Source organism: Taudactylus pleione, unplaced genomic scaffold (genome assembly GCF_031769625.1).
Source record: "Taudactylus pleione unplaced genomic scaffold, aTauple2 ptg000046l, whole genome shotgun sequence".
Taxonomy (NCBI): Eukaryota; Metazoa; Chordata; class Amphibia; order Anura; family Myobatrachidae; genus Taudactylus; species Taudactylus pleione.
The window spans coordinates 9,360,505-9,384,002 of NW_028284448.1; the positions used below are offsets into that span (position 1 = coordinate 9,360,505).

The 23,498-nt window shown below is 42.6% G+C and overlaps 1 protein-coding gene across 2 annotated transcripts in view; it reads right to left on the reverse strand.

Annotated features, from left to right (window-relative positions):
* PPIL6 (peptidylprolyl isomerase like 6) overlaps nt 1–10,894 on the reverse strand; it is a 50,236-nt gene extending 39,342 nt beyond the window's left edge. For both annotated transcript variants that reach the window (XM_088460409.1, XM_088460408.1), the window contains exons 1-4: nt 10,804–10,894; nt 10,152–10,247; nt 6,259–6,447; nt 3,952–4,014 (exon numbers count right to left, since the gene is read on the reverse strand). In XM_088460409.1, coding sequence (XP_088316535.1) covers nt 3,952–4,014; nt 6,259–6,447; nt 10,152–10,247; nt 10,804–10,884 — 429 coding nt within the window. In that variant the 5' untranslated portion in view covers nt 10,885–10,894. The remainder of the gene's footprint in view (nt 1–3,951; nt 4,015–6,258; nt 6,448–10,151; nt 10,248–10,803) is intronic.
* Nucleotides 10,895–23,498: the final 12,604 nt, after the last annotated feature.

Genomic DNA, 23,498 nt, shown 5'->3' on the forward strand with positions numbered 1-23,498 from the left:
CATTGGGCCATCCTGGCAAGGGTAAGTCTAGTGGCGTCTCAGCACCATAGGTACATTGGCGCAGCCATCTTGCCTGAGGTCATGTGACATAGTGGTCTATCTGGATGCGTCAGGTGAGCTTTCCAGCCACTCACGCTCTGCTGCTGGGTACTTAAGGGGGTTTAGAGCTCCCTGTAGTTGCCAGTGCAACGTGTGACATACATACATACATACATTTATTTCTGCGCTCCTGAACCTTAGCCTTGTGCTTCAGTGCTTGTCCTAGCTCCTTGTCAGCCTCCGGCTCCCTGCATAACCTGCACCGCTCTGCCCTGCCTTGCACTCCGCTGGAGATCAGCCCTGCACCTTCCACCAGACCCACTCCTGCCTGAACCTGTCTCCTCAGTTAACCCATTCCTGCGCAGTCATCCCTCAGCATTTCTGGATTTCCCTTCAACCATTTTCACAGCATTTCTGAATTTCCCTTCAGCCATTATCACAGTATTTCTGGATTTCCCTTCAGCCATTATCACAGCATTACTGGACTTCCCTCTCAGTCACTGTTCAGCATACCTGGATATTCACTTCACTTTCACAGCCTAATTGGATTCACCTGATTCATCTCTGTCACTGATCTGGACATTTGCTTACTCCCATCCACCTCAGTCTCCTTCAGTCACATATTAACTATGTCATTACAGGACTTTAGTTATATTATTGTTCATGTCTACCAACATTCACATTAAACAACCCACCTTTCAATTTAAACCTGTTTCTATGTCTACTCCTGTTTCCAACCAGGGTCCACAACAAACACAGGTCCTAACATATTGCTTGTTTAGATGATAAGTGTACTTTAATGTAATATGCTCATGCTGGTATTTATCGCAGTGTTTTATATGTTTTGCCATTTTGGGACCCACTGGCCCATGAGGGATGTAGTCAGGATCCCGACGGTCACAATATTGACAGCAGAATCCACAATCCCTAAAGACTAGGGGATAAATTAACTAAAGTGAGAGCTTTAAGAAGTGAGTTTTAGAAGTGATGTCGCCCATAGCAACCAATCAGATTCTACTTAACATTTAACTAGCACCTTCGAGAAGATAATAGCTAGAATCTGATTGGTTGCTATGGGCAACATCACTTCTAAAAACTCTCACTTTAGTAAATTTACCCATAAGTATTAGTGTTAGGTGTATGCACTAGGTGGAGGGCTATGGTTACGGTTATACTGCGGTACGGGAGGGTTATGTTTGGCTGCGGTACAGGAGGGTCCGGGTTAGGCTGCGGGATGGGAGGGTTAGGGTTATAATGCGGTACGGGAGGGTTATGGTTAGGCTGCGATACAGGAGGGTTAGGGTTAGGCTGTGAGAGGGGACGGTTAGGGTTAGGCTGCGGGATGGGGGGCTTAGGGTTATACTGCGGTACGGGAGGGTTATGGTTAGGCTGCGGTACAGGAGGGTTAGGGTTATAATGCGGTACGGGAGGGTTATGGTTAGGCTGCGGTACAGGAGGGTTAGGATTAGGCTGCGAGAGGGGACAGTTAGGGTTAGGCTGCTGGATGGGAGGGTTAGGGTTAGGCTACGGGATGGGAGGGTTAAGGTTAGGCTGCGGGATGGTAGGGTTAGGGTTAGGCTGCGGGACGGGAGGGTTAGGGTTAGGCTGCTGGATGGGAGGGTTAGGGTTAGGCTACGGGATGGGAGGGTTAAGGTTAGGCTGCGGGATGGTAGGGTTAGGGTTAGGCTGCGGGGCGGGAGGGTTAGGGTTAAGATTTGGGTTAAAACACTTACCAAAATCAGTCAGGATTTTGACCATAGGGATGCCACTGTTGGTATTCTGACAGTCAGCATCCTGACTGTCGAAATCCCGTACCTAACCCGTCCTTGAATCACCTTTTAAAATGCCTGTTTATCATACTGTAATCCATTTTTGTGCTATGTTAACATTGTAAATGACTACGAAGATCTCCTGATGTGGTCTAGTCTAGTGGTAGTAAGATGGAGTTTGATATGAACCTTTTAGTGGTTCAACCAAGTCATACTGTATATTCACCTAAATAAAACAAATGGGAGTGACAAAACTGCACTGATCACTTTGATATGCGGCATTTGTACATCTGTGTGCGACTAAGGGCCGTATTCAATTGCCGGCGAAAAGCTGAGATCGCCGAAAAATTCTCACCGGTGACGTCATTTTGCCAGGCGAGAACTTTTCCCCGTATTCAATTGCAAAGACTTTTCGCCTTTGCGAAAAGTCTGCACCTTGTGACCAGCAGAAAATATTCGCCTGTGAATGGAGGCGGAAAAAACTGCAGAATTGGGGGTTTGGGGTGCAAAGTTGCGGGAACACACCTGCAGCCTTGGGACAGTCCCCCAAAGGTAAACTGCATCAAAAAAAGTTTAAAAAATACATTAGAACACCCCAAAAAAGTACTTTCATTTTGGGGGCGAAAATAATAAATAAATTTGGGGGGACAAACTTAAAAACTAGCGAAATAGACTCCAGGGGGTCCCCCAAGTATGCCCATGGTTTTTTTTTAGATTGAAGGTGCATGCTGAAGGTGCGTTTTTTAAAAACACACTTTAGCGAATTTTAACCATGCTTGCACCCATTTTCATGTACCCCAAATTTGCTGAGACTACTTATTTTTGAAAAAAAAAACTAGCTAAATGCTATTCTTCACCACTTGTGCAAAGGTGCTAAATAGCACCAATAGAGAGCATTTAAGCACCCCAAATACTTACAGCAAGGCTATTCGGGGGTATCCATAGTGATCCCCCGTGTCAGTGCATCTTTTGGGGGGTGTCAGGCTGATTTCCCCAAATCTGACAGGACTTTTTTGCCGATTTCAGTTTTGCCGGGACGTGTTCTCGCATCCTTTGCAATTGACTAGGGCGAATCGCTGTGACGAGCTCGATACTTTTCCGGAGCCAAAACAGGCGATGACGGCAAAAACTCCAGCATGTGAAAAGTCAGGGACTCCAGCAATTGAATACGACCCTAAGTATGAATCGGCGTAAAAAGTGCCACGATGCAGCGGGCGCGGATTTTTCTCACGCCAAGTTACGTTGTGCTTTATCTACGACTTTGTATGTGTTTAAAACAAATTGTGTGGTAATTGTGGCAGGCCAGCATCTGTAGTACACTGTGAGTTGTGTTTTGCTGCATCTGTGATGTGAATAAGATGCATAATGTAAATAAAAAGATGTGTTACACCTCTAGCGTGTCAGTCGCACTGGGCTTCTCGCGCCTTATAGTGTATAGGCGCTAGGTGTATGAGGACAAATCTGTACAAGATGAGCCAAGATTTATAGTTTCTTTCATACCCTGGATGACTGTGCAGATGCTGATTTTACCATTTTTCGGAAAAGTTCTAAGAATAAAAATTTACAGCAAACAAAATAGTGCGTGATCCAGACAGCACAGCTTACAGTTGTATTGGCTCCTTGTTGACCATATTTAACTTATATTATAGTCATCTGACATTTTTTGGTGGAAAATGCACCTTTTAGAAATGTAGTGTAGAGCTGGCATTCACTGTAAAATCAAATCTGCAGATAAATGAAATATATCACTAGAAAAGAAGCTCCTCCTCTTTTGTATGAAATATTTTAAGCTTGCACTGCTAATATTTATAGTTTTGTCAACAAGATTAACTTGCAAACCACAGAGAATGGACCAGCACTGCTTCTGTATGCGGGCAATAACACATTTGTGCATTTTGAGGAACACACACATTTCCCGATCTTTGGGACACTCCTATAAAATCTTTATGGCTACATTTGTGGGGTTGCAGATAAGCTGTAAAAAGACACATATTAAGTGAGAAAGATCAGTGCGACTGAGTTGCCCAGGACCTGGGGTGCTGAGCGACTTGCACAACAGTTTATGAGGACACATCTGTAACTTTAGATGAGTACCGCACCTGTTTCTCTCAGTACCGGCCACTGGCAATATCAAACAACCTACCTCAAACAGTAGCCTTCCAATGGGTTTATCCTGAATTGTAATGTCAATGTATACAAACACATGCTGGAAGAGGAAATAACACAGAGTTAGATAGACAGAAAGTATCAGCACATAGACAGCATTTATCATATCAGCATACTCAGCTTTGTTACCCTCTTATCACTCATGAGGGGAGATGTACGAAGCCTTGGAGAGTGATAAAGTACCAACCAATCGGCTGTTAACTGTCATTTTTCAAACACAGCCTGTAAACTGACAGTTAGGAGCTAATTGGATGGTGCTTTATCTCTCTCCAAGGCTTAGTGCATCTCCCCCCTGGACAGACAATGCTATTTCGGCAATAGACGTCACTACTTTGCAAATATCCCCATTTTGGATCTAACATACTTAAAATTTAAGTCTGACTAGTTCTTAAAGTCTCAATAACCGTATCCACCATATGTAGTACTAGATTTTATCTTTACTTAGTAAAGAGACAGTTTGTATAGGGATGTGTAGTTCCCTTCCCCTTAGCTGAGTAGTGTATACAGGTAATTAAGAAAAACTTACTGTAGCAATTAATTGCTTTACAAATGATTAGGATATACAATTTGGAATGTTAATTGGAATTCCCCATTGGTTTTTGTCATACTGATCTGTGCAGGCCTTCAGCCTAACACGCTGCTCACCGGCAGGTATCTTTATTTTCAGCAATTTGACTAACGCGATTCTTAGTAAATCTGTGATTTCTATTCTTGCCAATGTTAACCATATGATGTTTGGTCCGATGGTGTATTGACATGTACTGGAATGTGAAGTTGTGTTTCACCTGCGATTTGCCTTCGATTTGTGCTTTAGTAAATCTCTGATTTACAAAATCACCCAAATCGCAGAAAAAGATAAAATCGACCAAAAACTAATCTTAGTAAATTTACCCCATGGACTCAACACATTTAGGAACTTTTGCTGAATGTCTGTTACACGCAACACTATGGGCCTCATTTAGTGTTGCATGTAAAAAATTTTATGTTGGTACTTTAAATTGCTTTTATCTTAAGATACATTTTTTATAACAAAGTTTTCTTTATCAAAGCATGAACACACAAAGTATGAAAAACAAGTCTGACATTTATGACAGACGTAAAGTACAAAAAGTGTCAATATGACACATAAACAAATAACAATATAAAAGAAGCAATATCCATGTATTAGTAATTACACAAACCCAGACCTGCATATCACAGTCACCCAGAGTTTGAATAGTATCAATAGTTATTGGGGGGTCTTGGGAGTACATGTGTGTTTCATACCACAATGTACCTTGGAAACATTACCAGAGTTGTTCCCTAAGTAGCGGGGCGGGGACAGAGTGTCAATGTAGCTCCCCCATGTATCAAAAAAGCATTCCGTAAATTATTATTTTTTCAGCAAAGCTTCCAGCCAATGCATTCTAAAAACTTAGAATAACTTTTCTAGAAAAAGTGAGAATGGACGGATGGTGGACTGTATCCACTTTTCTAGGATACATTTCTTAGCCGTCGCTGATATCACTAATAATAATTTACATACCCCCTACGCCACATAGGTACCCCCAGGTAAGATGCCGAATATGGCCCATTCGGGTGTCAGAGGTAATTAAGTGACCAAGTGGCGAGTGACATATCTCCATATTTAAGATACATGCAATATAAAATTGAGCCTACAAATGTGTCCGGAGCAAAGATATAGTGGTCACTGTCATTAACTCGTAGACTTGCAACATCTTATGGATATTACAGATACACCTTCTAAGTACTAAATCTAAACATATGTGAAACGCATCTCAATGAACTAACTTCTGAATATCCTTAATGTATTGAAATTGCAGTGAATGATCCCAATATGCCTTTCAAAGTGCAAAGAGATGTAGATGCAACTCTAAATCTGGGGCAAGTTATGTGCAATGATACAAACTGTATAAATAAAAGCAAGGCTGCAACATGCAAATACACATGTGTGTAACATAAATGAGCCCTACATGTGTATCTTGGCAAATATGAAGCAACAAAACACCAAAACCTTTTGAATAAACTCATTAGTGAAATAACATAACTAAGATATAAAGTAATGGAAATCATAAATTGACAGGAAGCATAAAGTCTGTATAATACATTTGTTATTTTTCTTACTTGTCAATCAAAATAGTAAAACTACTCTCAGTGGTCTGGATTACACAAAACATACTGGATACATAATGGAACCATTTCATATATTTTATCACAGTCACAAAGGTTAAGTAACTGTATGGGGCTTTATAATAATGACAAGTGGCGCTGGGTTGTCACTTACTTTTGTGCTTTTCATGTACTTTGTGTAATAGTCCTCTGCCAAGGCCTTGTACAAAGGCACAGGTCTGTAGTCTTTGTAACCCCACATATCATTAGCCCATATCCTCATGGTTTTTTCATCTCCAATAAACTGTCCATCAACAAAGCACATGACCAGGGAGGAAAACTCCCATGCTTCCCCTTTTATTTCCTAAAACAAATGTGACAGAATGAAGAGGTGAGAACATATATACTATACATTGTACAAGTGTTTGGCTTGCAGCTAAGAAAGTATTCTGAAAGTAGATATCTTTACAAAACAGTTAATTGAGCAATAGCCATCGGTAAGTAAAAAATAATTAGCAGTATATTTAGTAACTGTTAGGAAACAAAACAAATTTCATTTAGATTATAAAGAACGTGAGTGAGTCCGTCAAATACCATAGCAACTCTGGTCCAATCTCCAAGCAAAGTAGCTAAGCGAGACCTATCACTATAAACATCTATCGCTATCCAGCAGCTTACATACCAGGATGTCGTAAAAACAGGTAAGCTATCCTTACGTATCACTTGTGAAGCAATGGGGACCCTCCACATGGCTATTTCAGGGTAATTTAGGATTCTGCCATTGCGACTTCTTCTCAACCTATAACTATACCTCCCAACAAATGCAATTTGGAATTTGGGACCCCTCACGTGTGCGGACGAAAGGGGGCATGGCCTCGGAGGAGGGTGCGTGGCCTCGCAGCACGTCCCCTGATTTCGTCACTCTGAGGGCTCGCCCACTAGACATCTATCCAGCAGTCACTTGCTGCGGTGATCAAATGTTTTATTTTCAATACACTCTCCCTGTAATATTAACTGTGCTTCTACCACATCATTTTCATAAAGGAAAATCCTGCTTCTCAGGGGTGGCTTTATTTCAAAATTGTGGTGGTGTTGTCAAGGTTTGAGTGATCTTACAAAGCAGCCTGGCACAAGAAAAGAGCCAAAAATAAAAAAGGAAAATAGTTAATTGCTGTTGGTATGTCTCTATATATTCAATTAACTGGTTAGAATTAACCATATATTGAGCATACAACTTGCATCAATGGATATGTATTCATTATTATTTTAATTCTAATTTTAATCAAATAAATCCCATTGTTCAAACTTTTTCTAGTGTCTGTTTTCACTATTATTATCTAAACATCACACTCTAAGGTTAGCATCTGGGTAACACAATGTTGTACTTTTACTGTATCATTACCTACAAATGCACCACTATCTGTACCCTCTTCCCAACAAGATGTAGTTATGATCCCAGCTGTCAGGATGCCGGCGCCGGAATCCCGTCACCAGTTAGAATCCCGTCACCAGAATCCTGACTGCTGACATAGACCGCTGACAAAGACGAAACGCGTAGGGTGTATGAATCCTGTGCCCAGAACATTGTAAGCCACAATTAGTACTAGCTTGCATCCTTCTCTTGGATGGTACAAAGATTGGCATTTTCCATCAAGCAGTCATAATGGTAACAGATCTCCAGCTAATGGTGGATGAACACAGTGATTGTGAATCTGTATTGAAAAAGTCTTCTATGTAAAAAGTTAGTTATGAGAAAATGGTTAAATAAATTTTACAAGATTTTATTTGATGTTTAATTCTGTGTCACTCTCGGATATACATCTGTTCTGTATATATATATATATATATATATATATATATATATATATATATATATATATGGGATGCGGTTAAGATACCGCCGCCCGCAATCCCCGACCAGGGACTAAAGATAGGCGTCTAAATCCCGACGCCTATCTTTAGCCCCTGCCGAAATCCCGATACCCGGCATCCCGAACGAAGGTAAGCCAGGGCTTTCTAGCTGTAGGCTGTGGGGAAGGGGGGGGGGGCAGAGAGGGTTAGGTTTAGGCACTCTTGGGGGCTTCAGGGTTAGGCACTACTGGGGGGATGTTATGGGTTAGGCAACCCCCGGGAAGATTAGGATTATACACCACTAAGAGAGGGTTAGGGTACTTACCAGGTCTAGTCGGGATCTTCACTGTTCGGGCTTCCGGGGTCGGTATTTTGTCTGCCGGGAATAGATCCGGCGGCATTACATACCGATTCCTATATACAGTCAGGTCCATAAATATTGGGACATTGACAGAAGTTTCAGCTTTTGGCCTCTATTCACCACCACAATGGTTTTGAAATAAAACAAACAAGATGTGTTTTAACTGCAGACTTTCAGATTTAATTTGAGGGTAATTACATCCAAATCGGGTGAACGGTGTAGGAATTACAACAGTTTCAATATGTGCCTCCCACTTTTTAAGGGGCCAAAAGTAATGGGACTATCAACTCAAAAGCTCTTTCATGGACAGGTGTGGGCTATTCCCTCGTTATTTCATTATCAATTAAGCAGGTAAAAGGTCTGGAGTTGATTCTAGGTGTGACATTTGCATTTGGAATCAGTTGCTGTCAACTCTCAATATGAGATCCAAAGAGCTGTCACTATCAGTGAAGCAAGCCATCAGTAGGCTGAAAAATCAAAACAAACCCATCAGAGAGATAGCAAAAACATTAGGTGTGGCCAAATCAACTGTTTGGAACACTCTTAAAAAGAAAGAATGCACCGGAGAGCTCAGCAAAACCAAAAGACCCGGAAGACCACGGAAAACAACTGTGGTGGATGACAGAAGAATTATTTCCCTGGTGAAGAAAAACCCCTTCACAACAGTTGGCCAAATCAAGAACACTCTCCAGGAGGTAGATGTATATGTGTCAAAGTCAACAATCAAGAGAAGACTTCACAAGAGTGAATATAGAGGGTTCACCACAAGATGCAAGCCATTGGTGAGCCACAAAAACAGGAAGACCAGATTAGAGTTTGCCAAACAACATCTAAAAAAGCCATTACAGTTTTGGAACAACATCCTATGGACAGATGAGACAAAGATCAACTTGTACCAGAGTGATGGGAAGAGAAGAGTATGGAGAAGGAAAGGAACTGCTCATGATCCAAAACATACCACCTCATCATTGAAGCATGCTGGTGGTAGTGTCATGGCGTGTGCATGTATGGCTGCCAATGGAACTGGTTCCCTTGTATTTATTGATGATGTGACTGCTGACAAAAGCAGCAGAATGAATTCTGAAGTGTTTCGGGCAATATTATATGCTCATATTCAGTCAAATGCTTCAGAACTCATTGGACGGCGCTTCACAGTGCAGATGGACAATGACCAGAAGCATACTGCAAAAGCTACCAAAGAGTTTTTTAAGGCTAAAAAGTGGAATGTTATGCAATGGCCAAGTCAATCCCCTGACCTGAATCCGATTGAGCATGCATTTCACTTGATGAAGACAAAACTGAAGGGAAAATGCCCCAAGAACAAGCAGGAACTGAAGACATTTGCAGTAGAGGCCTGGCAGAGCATCACCAGGGATGAAACCCAACGTCTGGTGATGTCTATGCGTTCCAGACTTCGGGCTGTAATTGCCTGCAAAGGATTTGCAACAAAGTATTAAAAAGTGAAAGTTAGATTTAGGATTGTTTAGTTTGTCCCATTACTTTTGGTCCCTTAAAAAGTGGGAGGCACATATAGAAACCGTTGTAATTCCTACACCGTTCACCTAATTTGGATGTAATTACCCTCAAATTAAATATGAAAGTCTGCAGTTAAATCACATCTTGTTTGTTTCATTTCATAGCCATTGTGGTGGTGAATAGAGGCCAAAATATGAAAATTCTGTCAATGTCCCAATATTTATGGACCTGACTGTATATATATATATATATATATATATACTCGCACACGTACACACACACACAGATGCTTCAGTTGAATAGTCCACTATTGCGAACGGTTAGCACTCAGTTTACAAAGCATAGGCAGTTTATTAGGGAGAGCTAAGAGAGTAGTGTACCTTTTTCTTCTCATATACGTACTCACTCCAAGCAAATTCAAGAAGTGGCTTTAGGACTGGGTCTTTGAATTCTGCATCAAATGAATGTTTCAGCACCTGGCAATAAAGGTTGTGATAACAATTAGTTGCAGAGAAGCAGCAGCAGTTTATCATTAGATTATTTATATTTACTTTTAATCACCCTTTGCTTGGGTTACATAACACTTGTTAAGGTAAAAAACGTACAGTATCTTAACAGGAGTAAATGTGCCCAGTGACTGGATTGGGGTAGAAGTGAATCCAATATAAAGTTGTATCTTGTAATTTTCATGTTTTGTCATATCATCTCAGGAGACTCACTGTTAGAAAGACGAATAATGTGCATAGGCAAGAAAAATTTGCAAACAAAAACCTTATTTATATTCACTACGTTCCATTGGTCACTACTGAGATTATTTTTTTTTACATACGTTATACGGTTAGTGACCATTTAAATCAAAATCCTTTATTGGCTGAGTTACATCATTTCAGTTTCTAGGACAGGTAAGTAGTAGGAGATGTGCTGTGAGATAACAGTGTAGCACGTCTCCGCTGCCACCTATCCCTGTGCTGCCTGCCAGGCTAATGTGATCTCCCTGCCCAGGAGACTACAAGACATTTCCCGCACGTTTACCTCCGCCGTGCATTTGGCTATGTGGAAAGGGGGTTCACTGAGGAGCCCAACAACCTCCAACTGCAGACGGACCGAAGCCATGACCACTGCCTCCAGCGTCCCCCAGTCACTATGACAACCGGAGCGCGGTCACAGCAGCATGGTGCGGGCACTGTGGTTGCTGGGCAGCAGTGACGTCATCACTAGTAATAACACGTGCCGCCCTCAGACAGCAGGTTTCCCCTTACATGTCATATCTGACGTTCCCCAACCTAACTTGCTGCCATTTGGGATCAATTTAGTAAATATGCTGGTAATCAAATAACTGCCAAAAATGTACCATTAAAATAACAACAAAAAAATAAGTACGTTATTTTCAGATTTCCAATACATGGGTAGAATACATACAATTTTCTTTATAATACTTTTACACCCAACATTACAGTAAACCCATTTGCTTTACTAACACGAGGTTTAAGTAATCTCTGTCTGGAAAACACCACAATGGCTTCTACCTTGTCACAAATTATGGTAATGGAGCTTGCCCAAATCAACAAAAGCAGGGTATTGGTGTAATTCATAGTATATTTGAGGACTTACATTTCAGGATTTAAATGACAACAGGGCATAGTTATCAATTATTGTGTTTTCGATCTGATAAATGAAATTTCTTATCACCGCTATTCGTGGCTATAATAAATTATTTACCACCCGAATGTATCAAAAAACACATGCAGTGACAGGCACCGAAAGGAGCCTATTCCAGAAATGTGAAGGAGCCTATCCCAGAAATGTATACTGATCTCAGCGGGATAGTCCTGTTTTACAGGCACTGTCCCGCTGTCCCACCCACGGGCTGCAGTGTCCCACGGGCGGGGTGAAGTTGGGGAAGACACTCACACCGATGCTCTGCACTGCTGAGCAGGGGTGACTTGATGATGTGCGCATCATCCATCTATACTTTCGTGGCTCTGGAAGAGGCTGGGGGCTCTCCAGCTGCTCCCAGAACACTGGACAAGCCCCCAGCATGACGAAAACAGGGGCATTTCTCACTGGGTTGTCATTTCCCACTAGGCCATGCCCCTTGGCTATAGGAGACACCCCTATTTTCAGGCACAAGTGTCCCTCCTCCCTGGTTGTAAAGTTGTGATATATAAAAATGTGTTATGCCAGGCATACACTATACAATTATAGGGGCAATCCGCCCGATATCAGCGGAACCGCCCGATAATTGCAGTATGTGTGCAGGCGACGGAGGGTAAAATATTGATTGGTCGGGCATGCCGGATTGTAAAGCATGCCCGTTAACGATACTACCTTTGAACCTCTATATACCCCTGCCTATACCTTCTAATATCCTGCCTATAAACCTCTAAGGATGAAGCTAATTTGCGTATGCAGTCATACAGTAAATAAAGACTCCAGACCTAGAACCTGTGGTTCCAAAGCACAAAGTATTATTCAAGTAAAAGTACAGCAGTTACACGCTATGATCCTCATATAATCTTAGCGCAAAGAGATTATACAGACCCAAGTACAATTATACATACGCAGCGCTCTCTGGTCCAGATGTAGGCTTCAGCAAGAAACCCCTTGCCAATCAGCATTCAGCACGAAGACTAGGAACCCAGGGTCAGAGCACACATATTTATACCCCCCAGGAATAAACAACACAATACAGAAGTTTGTTGCTAATACCATTGGTCCTAAAGGAGAGGGCATATGTTACAAGGCATTTAACAGGTTGGTTAAAATAGACACAATTCAGCCTCTAACAACTGGTGGTCTCTGGTTTCCCGCCTCATGCAAATCCTAACAGTTGTTCATATAATGTACATTTTGTTGCTTGAAGTCTCTGCGGTCCATAAGTTGAGAATGCATGTTGCGATCTCTCCATCAATATTACCAGAATACAGTTGAGAGAGTACACATCAGTACAATACCAAACATGGCTTACTTATCACGTATAAAACCTTTGTTCCGAAATAACCTTTATTTCCTAGCAATGATAATAAATGTGCATACTCGAATCTTATACCTTAAAGCTTATGGAACCTTGTATGTGAATATGTAATGTGTGAGTATGTGGGGTTTGATGTAAAGACGCTAGTTAACTTGGGGCAGATGCGTGTGCATGGAGCTAAAACTCAGCGTTTTCATACAGGGTCTTCGCTAATATACGACTAGTTAACAGTGCAATTGTGCGTATTAATGTGTGTATGAGAAATGGTGCACTTAAACTCACAGTGATTACGCAATTATAGCATGAGCCTCTACAGGCACGTGAATTCATTACAGCACAGAGATAACGCTGATCTGAAGTCTTAGAGAATCTGTGTGGAGGGAGACCACCATAGACCGACATGGGGAGCACTTCTTCGCTCTCAGCTATCCCTAGAAGTGAACACCTAGCAGTGTGGAATGCTGAGCATTATAGTTCCATGACTTGCTCATGCCCCAGCAGCCCCCACCCTTTTCAGGCTCCAAAATACTGGTCTTTGTTCTCCCAGGGCCTGTGTAGATGCAAATTAGCACAGCTACAAGACCCAAACCTCAGATAATACTCTTGGCTTTGAAGGTATTTTATTGTAGGAAGCCTGCTAATGTAAGGTGCTACAAACGACCCTCTTGCTGTATTCGAGCAGGGCCACCTGGAGTGAGAGCAGACGTTAAGTCCATGAAGCTTGTCTTCACAGGCTAGTTGTCACGTGGCCATTTGCTCTGTTTAGCTAATGCAATCCAATTTTGACATACTGTACAGCCATTTCTGAAATATATCCTTTAGCGGAATTAGAATAATATACACACTTTATCCAGAGCACCCAAACTACGTAAAGTCATGAAATGGGCTTTTGATGAATCGCCGTAACATGGCAATGGTCACAGATGCAATCACATGATGCTAATAGTAATATCGCCACATGTACTAAAGTGTGAGTTTATCTAAAATGGCGCTTAGGCGGCCATTCGCAAAATGGCGTCTTGCGATCTCATTTCCAAGATGGAGTCTTGCGGCCAGTCGCAAGATGGCACCGCTGCGATCCAATTTTAAAATGATCTTGTCTCAGCCAATTATCCAGCTTTGACAGTCTACCCTTTGATAGCGAACATGCTATCACAATCTGATTTAAAAATATAATTTAGGCTTACATTTATATACTATTTAGTGTTATTATGGGATGGAACAAGGTGGTTCTTAATCCATCAATAATGTGTCTCTGAGTGGGGACATTAAACTACTATTATACGCACACCGCGGATCTTGGAAGATCATGTGAAAGGTGTGGGGATACACCAGTCCTATAAAGGCAGTCTTGAAGGGGAAATTTGAGACTTTACATTATCTGATGTGTTTTAAAATAACATTTCAATAATACATTTTATGCATGTCTAAATATAATACATTAAATGATGGTACAGTATTTCCTAGTTCAGGGTTGTAATGCAGTTCTGTATTTACCTCTGTATTCATACTGACCACCATCATAATTTCGTTCTTTCGTTTTACTCTATTTTTACATTTTCCACACTTCAACACAATAGGAACACACCGGACACATATGCCAATTATTAAGATGACAATCAGTATAAGGATTAAGAATTTGCCGATGCTGGCGATCACTTCCTGGACCCATTCCCCTAGACCTGAGAACCATTTCACTGGGTTCAGCCATGAAACCCATCCTTCTATCTTCTCCCCTACTTCAGCCACTGAAGCATTATGGTTCTTACGAAATTCCCATTTTAGCTGCAGAATTTCATCCATCTTCCGGTCTATCACTTCCTTAGGGTCGCTGGTATCATTGGTGACATAGGTGCAACATTTTACTCCAAACTGGGTGGCCAACGTTACGCAATACCCTCCGTTAGCAGCAGTTAAATAATTTAACACTAGCCTGTGTTGCACCAGTTCTTTCTTGTACGCTTGCAATTCTCTCCCTGTATACCTGAATGTGTCATCGTACATCTCGGTGATATTATCTATCAATTTAGCAAGTTCCTGAATATATCTAAAGTTTAATGTACCCCGAGCAATCCTGGAGGGATCCAATGCGACTAGAACTTGAAAGGCAGTTGTCTCAGTAATTAATTGAGTAGCTTTGTGCACGTCACCAGGTATCATATTTCGTTTGCCTCTGTGTTCATATTGTGTGTGAAGATATGGTGATGGTGTATTTTTATGTATACCAAGCATTTCAACATGTGTGAGGGTCATAACTTCTGGGACTACTCTTCCCAGGTAACACAAACCTTCGGAACTCGGGGAGAGCCACTTATACACTTTTCTTCCACATATAAAATATACATTATCAGGGAGAACATAAGGAATGGTATGCATCATTATCATTAAGCACATTTCCCTTGCAAACAATCCTATTTCTGGGTCTTCCATCTGGTACATGCAAGTTTCCGGCTGTATTATTTTAGCACAATAACCATCTGGCACCTTACCAATAATGTCTTTGGTGGAACTCAATGCATACCGGTACCTAAAATGTCTCCGACTAGATTTAATTGAGCGTAACATATCATGGTTTATGGACTCATTATCAGCTCTTTGTGAGAAGGTCATCGTCTGATTATTCACTGTCACTTCCCAACTCCCGGGTTTATTGGGGTTGGTTATGTTTAAACACAAAAGTGATCTATCTACTTGGAAATGATAGAGTTTGAAATGAGGTGGTTTGGATGAGAGGAATTTTCCATCCAATGTTTTCCCTTTCTGTAATTCTAAAATTTCCGTGATATTCAGCGGAAATGGCACCAACCCTACATTATGCTGTCCCTGTGGCACATGTGAACACACCCAGCAATCAATTTGATTTAACACTTTGCCTTCCATGCTATGATAATCCTCTAAAGGATACCCACCCCAGTACGGGTTATATTTAGGCTGCCACCGCTGGATACAATTCTCATCTAGGGACCCACAAAGCTCACAAATACAGGAATCTTCAGACGATAAACCTCCACACCATCCCCGAGTATCCGGAATAACAGCTCTCTTAACAATAACAGTACTAAGATTGGCCAGACACTCCCCTGATTGGCATTGCACTCCTTCTGACTCCACTCCATCAGCGCTGCCATCAGCTCCCATCGGTCCTCCATCACAGAAACTGGGTATCCCCAAACAGATCATCACGACAAAAACTCTGGAAGAAAGAACTAGGATGACAGGTCCACGTTATCGGCCTTGTCTCCGCCTTGTATCTCCACCGGTTGGCTAACCTCCCTATAGTGAGTGGAATAGACCCACGTATCTTCCCCGGCCACCCTTTGAGGATGTGGTACTTTGTCAACAATCATCAGATACGGACCTTTCCACCAAACAGTCAAACGACCTGAGCTAAAAAAAATTGGATCATAACAAATTCCCCAGGTTTGACATCATGACAGTTTGCATTAGACATGTTAGTTAATAACACTTTTAATTTCTGTTATTCTTATTCATTTTCATATCTCAAAGGGGGGACAGATAAAAGAAATGACAGTCTGGAATGATCTTGGTTTTATTACCCATCACCTTACACATGGTCTGTGAAACGTCACCTGTAAAATGAGTCCCCCTATCACTTTGAATAATTCTAGGGATATAGTATCTGCATACAGGTTCCTGCAATTAAATCTTGTTATTAATAGCTACTGCCCTAAATAATGCCTGGGCCCCTGGGTTGGATAGTACTCCGAGTATTTGACCTTAGCCTGGCATGGCTGCCGTTTATCCTTAGCAACCTTGTGTCCTGTGTGTGAGGATAAAGCACAATAGTTAAATATCATTTAAACATGACCTAAATGCAACAATAAATCGTCCACATTTTACATTAGAACAGATCCATTGGCAGGTTGAAAAGATTGTAAACAGTCATATAAGGCCTGGGAGAAGATAGTGGGGTTGCCTATGAACCCATGGGAAACCCGTGTTCATGTGTGGTATTCTTCACTTTGCAGTACTTACTTATGTGTCCCACTTGGTGACAGTTAAAACATCTTTTTTTGAACGGGGTGGATGAAAGGATTGTTGTGGGAGTTGAGCAAGAGGGAAAGATGGTGGGTATGGGTAGGAATATGGAGGATAAGGGTATGGTGGGAGGTATGAAATTTGTGGGTAGCATGGGACCTGTGGTTGTGTATGATATGTGGGGTAAGGATGTGTTTGCTGTGGTGTGGGATTGGTGAGGAAGTATAACTGTTCAGGTGCAAGTGTGTGTATAGTGCAGGTGTGTCTACTGGCTGTGATGTTACAGTCATTCCTTCCAGAGCTTGGATACTGACAGCCATTAGTTTTTCGCTCTGGGTCTCTCTCTTCTTTGAGATGTTTTTATCATGTTCTATGGAAGATTCTATGAGGGTTTCTATTGTGACTCCCCTCTGGCCAGGTTGTGAGGTCTGAACCCGGGTAATATTATCTTGGTTTACTTGGTCTGTTAAGGGAATGTCACCATCCAATACACAATCCGTGACAAATTTTGTCACGTCGGTATTGCGTGGTAGACAGGCCCTTAACACCACACGCCAATCTTTATTAGTTGGCTCATGAGAACTACCCAAATTCCTCAAAAATCTCTTCCATTAGGCTAGTTCCTTTTTGGGATCGGGGAAATCATTTATAATGGAATTTAGTTCTGCTCTTGTCCAAGGACAATGCATTACCACTTCCCTCGTGGGCACTACACCGTTCGCATCTGCATTTCCATTCAGAACAGTTATTGTTCGAATGGTATGCAGACCGGTAGCACTGCTACCTTTGACCTTGTTACCTGGCTGGGGGTTTAATCTGTTGCTGCTACATATGGTATTAACAACTTCCTCTACGGGTGCAGAGGGTGTTAGCACTTCCCTTGCTGTTACCGATGGAGATGGCGGCACCACTCGTGATTGTTGTGATGCAGCATCTATCATCTGTACAGCATGGGAAATGGCAGACATTACAATAGGCTCATCATCCACATCATGAACATTTTCTTTATAGTTGCTTAAGAGAGGGTACAAATTGATTGTTACATTTGTATGGATATTTTTGATAACTGCACTTGCACCTCCATCCACATAAGGTGGGGGTGGTGCGCGTGAACTGCAGGCAATACCTTCCACAACGCTACCTTGCTGCACGTGCGCGCCATTTTGCGTCTCGCCCGCATTGCAATTCAGCGTCGCAGATGTATTCTCTGGCAATGCGCTCGCAACGCTAGTTTGCGTTGCTTGCGCATTTTTACACCACGCATCCCCTTCATGCTGCCACAACTTTAAACATTCATAATATTTTACCTTTTTCTCTCGGGAGCGCATCAGACGGATGTGATCCCGGACATTATCTAATACATCTTTATCAAAACTACCAATTCTGGGAAACAGTCTAACACTCTTCATTGTCATTTTAAACCATACATCACAATACCTTATTGCATAAGTACCGTACTTAGTATGCATAATACGACGGGCCGATCCAAACGGCGCTTCCATTAGCAGCACATCATTGTCTAACATCTAACATTATCTAAAATGGCGCTTAGGCGGCCATTCGCAAAATGGCGTCTTGCGACCTCATTTCCAAGATGGCGTCTTGCGGCCAGTCGCAAGATGGCGTCGCTGCGATCCAAATTTAAACTGATCTTGTCTCAGCCAATTATCCAGCTTTGACACCGTCTGATGCGATATTCTGTAAGTGAAATGTCGGCCGCATCGGGCAGTGTATGCCCAGCCGTGGCCGAGCGACAGACATTTCCACTGTTCCTTCACAGGGAAGGAACGGGGAAAATGCCTCCTCCCTGGGGGTGGAGCGCAGATATTGGGGCCAATACACTGTGAGACATCACAGTGTATGCCCGCAATATCTGCAGGGTGACAGGCTGCCAGATAGAATGTCTGACAGGCATTTTATCTGCCAGTGAATGCCCAGCATTAGTAGTGAAGTGATCACATTAGCTGTTATCTCACTTCTATATCAGGACTGCTACTGCGCATGCGCTGTCTGCTGACCCTGCATGTACGGCTGCCTTTCACAGGGAGGGTCCCGGAGTAACCTTCTCCAGGTAAATTTTGCGAAGTATAGTTACAGCGACTAACGCCATCCTGAGTTGTCTTTAACTGCCGGGGCCAAACTCCAGGAGTGCTTCGCATTACGGAGCTTGGTAAATCTGACAGCTTCACAGCCCCAATAGAAAATTATGGGGGCTGCGGATGCTATCGGAAATAGAGGGACCGCAACAAATAGAGATATCTGCTGTGGTCCCTCATTCATGCTTCTGTTCATGACACTTAATATTTGTGAGTATCCCCTGAAAACTGCTGTTTTAGGGGGATATGCTGTATATATTATTTGATAAATAGGCCCCTGGCACTCATTAACAAGTTGTGATTTTTCACATGCTTCATTTTACACAATTAGTTCCTGTATACAGTAGCGGTGTGCACCGTCCACTTTTCGTGTTTTGTGTTTTGGTTTTGGATCTGGATCTTTCTTCGTGTTTTGGATCTGGATTGGTTTTGCCAAAACCACCCTTCCGTGTTTTGGGTTTTGGGTTTTGTGTTTTGGGTCTGTATTTAAAAAAAAAAAAAAGCATAAAAACAGCTAAAATCACAGAATTTGTGGGTTTTTCTGCTCCTATGCTATTATTAACCTCAATAACATTCATTTCCACTCATTTCCAGTCTATTCTGAACACCTCACACCTCACAATAGCGTTTTTATGTCCAAAAGGTTGCACCGAGGTAGCTGGACGACTATGCTAAGCAACACGAGTGGGCGGCACAAACACGTGGCCCATCTAGGAGTGACACTGCAGTGGCAGACAGGATGGCAGTTTGAAAAACTAGGCCCCAAACTGTACATAATGGAAAGAAAAAAAAGAGGTGCAAGATGGAATTGTCCTTGGGCCCTCCCACCCACCCTTATGTTGTATAAACAGGACATGCACACTTTAACAAACCAATCATTTCAGCGCCAGGGTCTGCCACACGACTGTGGCTGAAATGATTGGTTCGTTTGGGCCCCCACAAAACAAGCTGGCAATTAATCTGTCCCTGCACAAACTGGCTCTACGGAGGCAAGATGTCATCCTCATCCTCCTCATTCACCGATTCCTCACCCTCTTCAGTGTTGTGTACATCCTCATCCTCACAGAGTATTAATTCGTCCCCGCTGGAATCCACCACCACAGGTCCCTCTGTACGTTATGGAGGCTGGTCTCCCTGGAAGAGTTGTGAACATCATCTTCTCCACATTTTGTGGAAGCAACCTCCTACGCCTTTCGCTGACAAGGTTCCCGGCTGCACTAAACACTCTTTCGGAGTACACACTGGAGGGGGGGCAACTCAGGTAAAATAGAGCCAGTTTGTACAGGGGCCTCCAAATTGCCTCTTTTTCCTGCCAGTACATGTACGGACTGTCTGACATGCCTACTTGGATGCTGTCACCGATGTAATCCTTTAACAGACAGACACACACTTGTCGCTGCTGCTTTGAGAATGCAGGTGCAGCTACAGCCCACACATTTCACAAAGACAGAAAAAAAAAGAAGAATTTTTTTATTGTTTGTGGAGCGCACTTTGATGGTTACACCACCCTTTAACAGAGAGACACACGCTTGTCGCTGCTGCTTTGAGGATGCAGGTGCGGCTACAGCCCACACATTTCACAAAGAGAGAAAAAAAAGAATTTTTTTATTGTTTGTGGAGCGTACTTTGAGGGTTACACCACCCTTTAACAGACAGACACACGCTTGTCACTGCTGCTTTGAGGATGCAGGTGCGGCTACAGCCCACACATTTCACAAAGACAGGAAAAAAAAATAATTTTTTTAATGTTTGTGGAGTGCACTTTGAGGGTTACACCACCCTTTAACAGACAGACGCACGCTTGTCGCTTCTGCTTTGAGGATGCAGGTGCAGCTACAGCCCACACATTTCACAAAGATAGAAAAAAAAGAAGAATTTTTTTATTGTTTGTGGAGCGCACTTTGAGGGTTACACCACCCTTTAACAGACAGACGCACGCATGTCGCTGCTGCTTTGAGGATGTAGGTGCGGCTACAGCCCACACAATTCACAAAGACAGAAAAAAAGATTTTTTTATTTTTTGTGGAGCGCTTTTTGGGGGTTACACCACTCTTTAACAGACAGACGCACGCTTGTCGTTTCTGCTTTGAGGATGCAGGTGCGGCTACAGCCCACACAATTCACAAAGACAGAAAAAAAAAGAAGAATTTTTTTATTGTTTGTGGAGCGCACTTTGAGGGTTACACCACCCTTTAACAGACAGACACACGCTTGTCGCTGCTGCTTTGAGGATGCAGGTGCGGCTACAGCCCACACATTTCACAAAGACAGAAAAAAAAGATTTTTTTTATTGTTTGTGGAGCACACTTTGAGGGTTACACCACCCTTTAACAGACAGACACACACTTGTCGCTGCTGCTTTGAGGATGCAGGTGCAGCTACAGCCCACACATTTCACAAAGACAGAAAAAAAAAGAAGAATTTTTTAATTGTTTGTGGAGCGCACTTTGAGGGTTACACCACCCTTTAACAGAGAGACACACGCTTGTCACTGCTGCTTTGAGGATGCAGGTGCGGCTACAGCCCACACATTTCACAAAGACAGAAAAAAAAAGAATTTTTTTATTGTTTGTGGAGTGCACTTTGAGGGTTACACCACCCTTTAACAGACAGACACACGCTTGTCGTTGCTGCTTTGAGGATGCAGGTGCAGCTACAGCCCACACATTTCACAAAGACAGAAAAAAATAAGAATTTTTTTATTGTTTGTGGAGCGGACTTTGATGGTTACACCACCCTTTAACAGAGAGACACACGCTTGTCGCTGCTGCTTTGAGGATGCAGGTGCGGCTACAGCCCACACATTTCACAAAGAGAGAAAAAAAAAGAAGAATTTTTTTATTGTTTGTGGAGCGCACTTTGAGGGTTACACCACCCTTTAACAGACAGACACACGCATGTCGCTGCTGCTTTGAGGATGTAGGTGCGGCTACAGCCCACACAATTCACAAAGACAGAAAAAAAGAAGATTTTTTTTAATTTTTGTGGAGCGCTCTTTGGGGGTTACACCACTCTTTAACAGACAGACGCACGCTTGTCGCTTCTGCTTTGAGGATGCAGGTGCGGCTACAGCCCACACAATTCACAAAGACAGAAAAAAAAAGAAGAATTTTTTTATTGTTTGTGGAGCGCACTTTGAGGGTTACACCAACCTTTAACAAACAGACGCACGCTTGTTGCTGCTGCTTTGAGGACAGTATCATATGCAGTGACAGTAGACTTGTCAGAAATTGTTGGCACGTCCTTCAGTCCGGTCCAGATGTCCAAACTGGCCCTTGACTTATGACACAGGCGCACGCTTGGCGCTGCTACTGTGTTGATGCACGTGCGGCTACATCGCACACAAGTCACAAACACAGAAAAAAAAGAAGACTTTTTTTATTGTTTGTGGAGCGCACTTTGAGGGTTACACCACCCTTTAACAGACAGACGCACGCATGTCGCTGCTGCTTTGAGGATGTAGGTGCGGCTACAGCCCACACATTTCACAAAGACAGGAAAAAAAAATAATTTTTTTAATGTTTGTGGAGTGCACTTTGAGGGTTACACCACCCTTTAACAGACAGATGCACGCTTGTCGCTTCTGCTTTGAGGATGCAGGTGCAGCTACAGCCCACACATTTCACAAAGATAGAAAAAAAAGAAGAATTTTTTTATTGTTTGTGGAGCGCACTTTGAGGGTTACACCACCCTTTAACAGACAGACGCACGCATGTCGCTGCTGCTTTGAGGATGTAGGTGCGGCTACAGCCCACACAATTCACAAAGACAGAAAAAAATATTTTTTTATTTTTTGTGGAGCGCTTTTTGGGGGTTACACCACTCTTTAACAGACAGACGCACGCTTGTCGTTTCTGCTTTGAGGATGCAGGTGCGGCTACAGCCCACACAATTCACAAAGACAGAAAAAAAAAGAAGAATTTTTTTATTGTTTGTGGAGCGCACTTTGAGGGTTACACCACCCTTTAACAGACAGACACACGCTTGTCGCTGCTGCTTTGAGGATGCAGGTGCGGCTACAGCCCACACATTTCACAAAGACAGAAAAAAAAGAATTTTTTTATTGTTTGTGGAGCGCACTTTGAGGGTTACACCACCCTTTAACAGACAGACACACACTTGTCGCTGCTGCTTTGAGGATGCAGGTGCAGCTACAGCCCACACATTTCACAAAGACAGAAAAAAAAAGAAGAATTTTTTAATTGTTTGTGGAGCGCACTTTGAGGGTTACACCACCCTTTAACAGAGAGACACACGCTTGTCACTGCTGCTTTGAGGATGCAGGTGCGGCTACAGCCCACACATTTCACAAAGACAGAAAAAAAAGAATTTTTTTATTGTTTGTGGAGTGCACTTTGAGGGTTACACCACCCTTTAACAGACAGACACACGCTTGTCGTTGCTGCTTTGAGGATGCAGGTGCAGCTACAGCCCACACATTTCACAAAGACAGAAAAAAAGAAGAATTTTTTTATTGTTTGTGGAGCGGACTTTGATGGTTACACCACCCTTTAACAGAGAGACACACGCTTGTCGCTGCTGCTTTGAGGATGCAGGTGCGGCTACAGCCCACACATTTCACAAAGAGAGAAAAAAAAAGAAGAATTTTTTTATTGTTTGTGGAGCGCACTTTGAGGGTTACACCACCCTTTAACAGA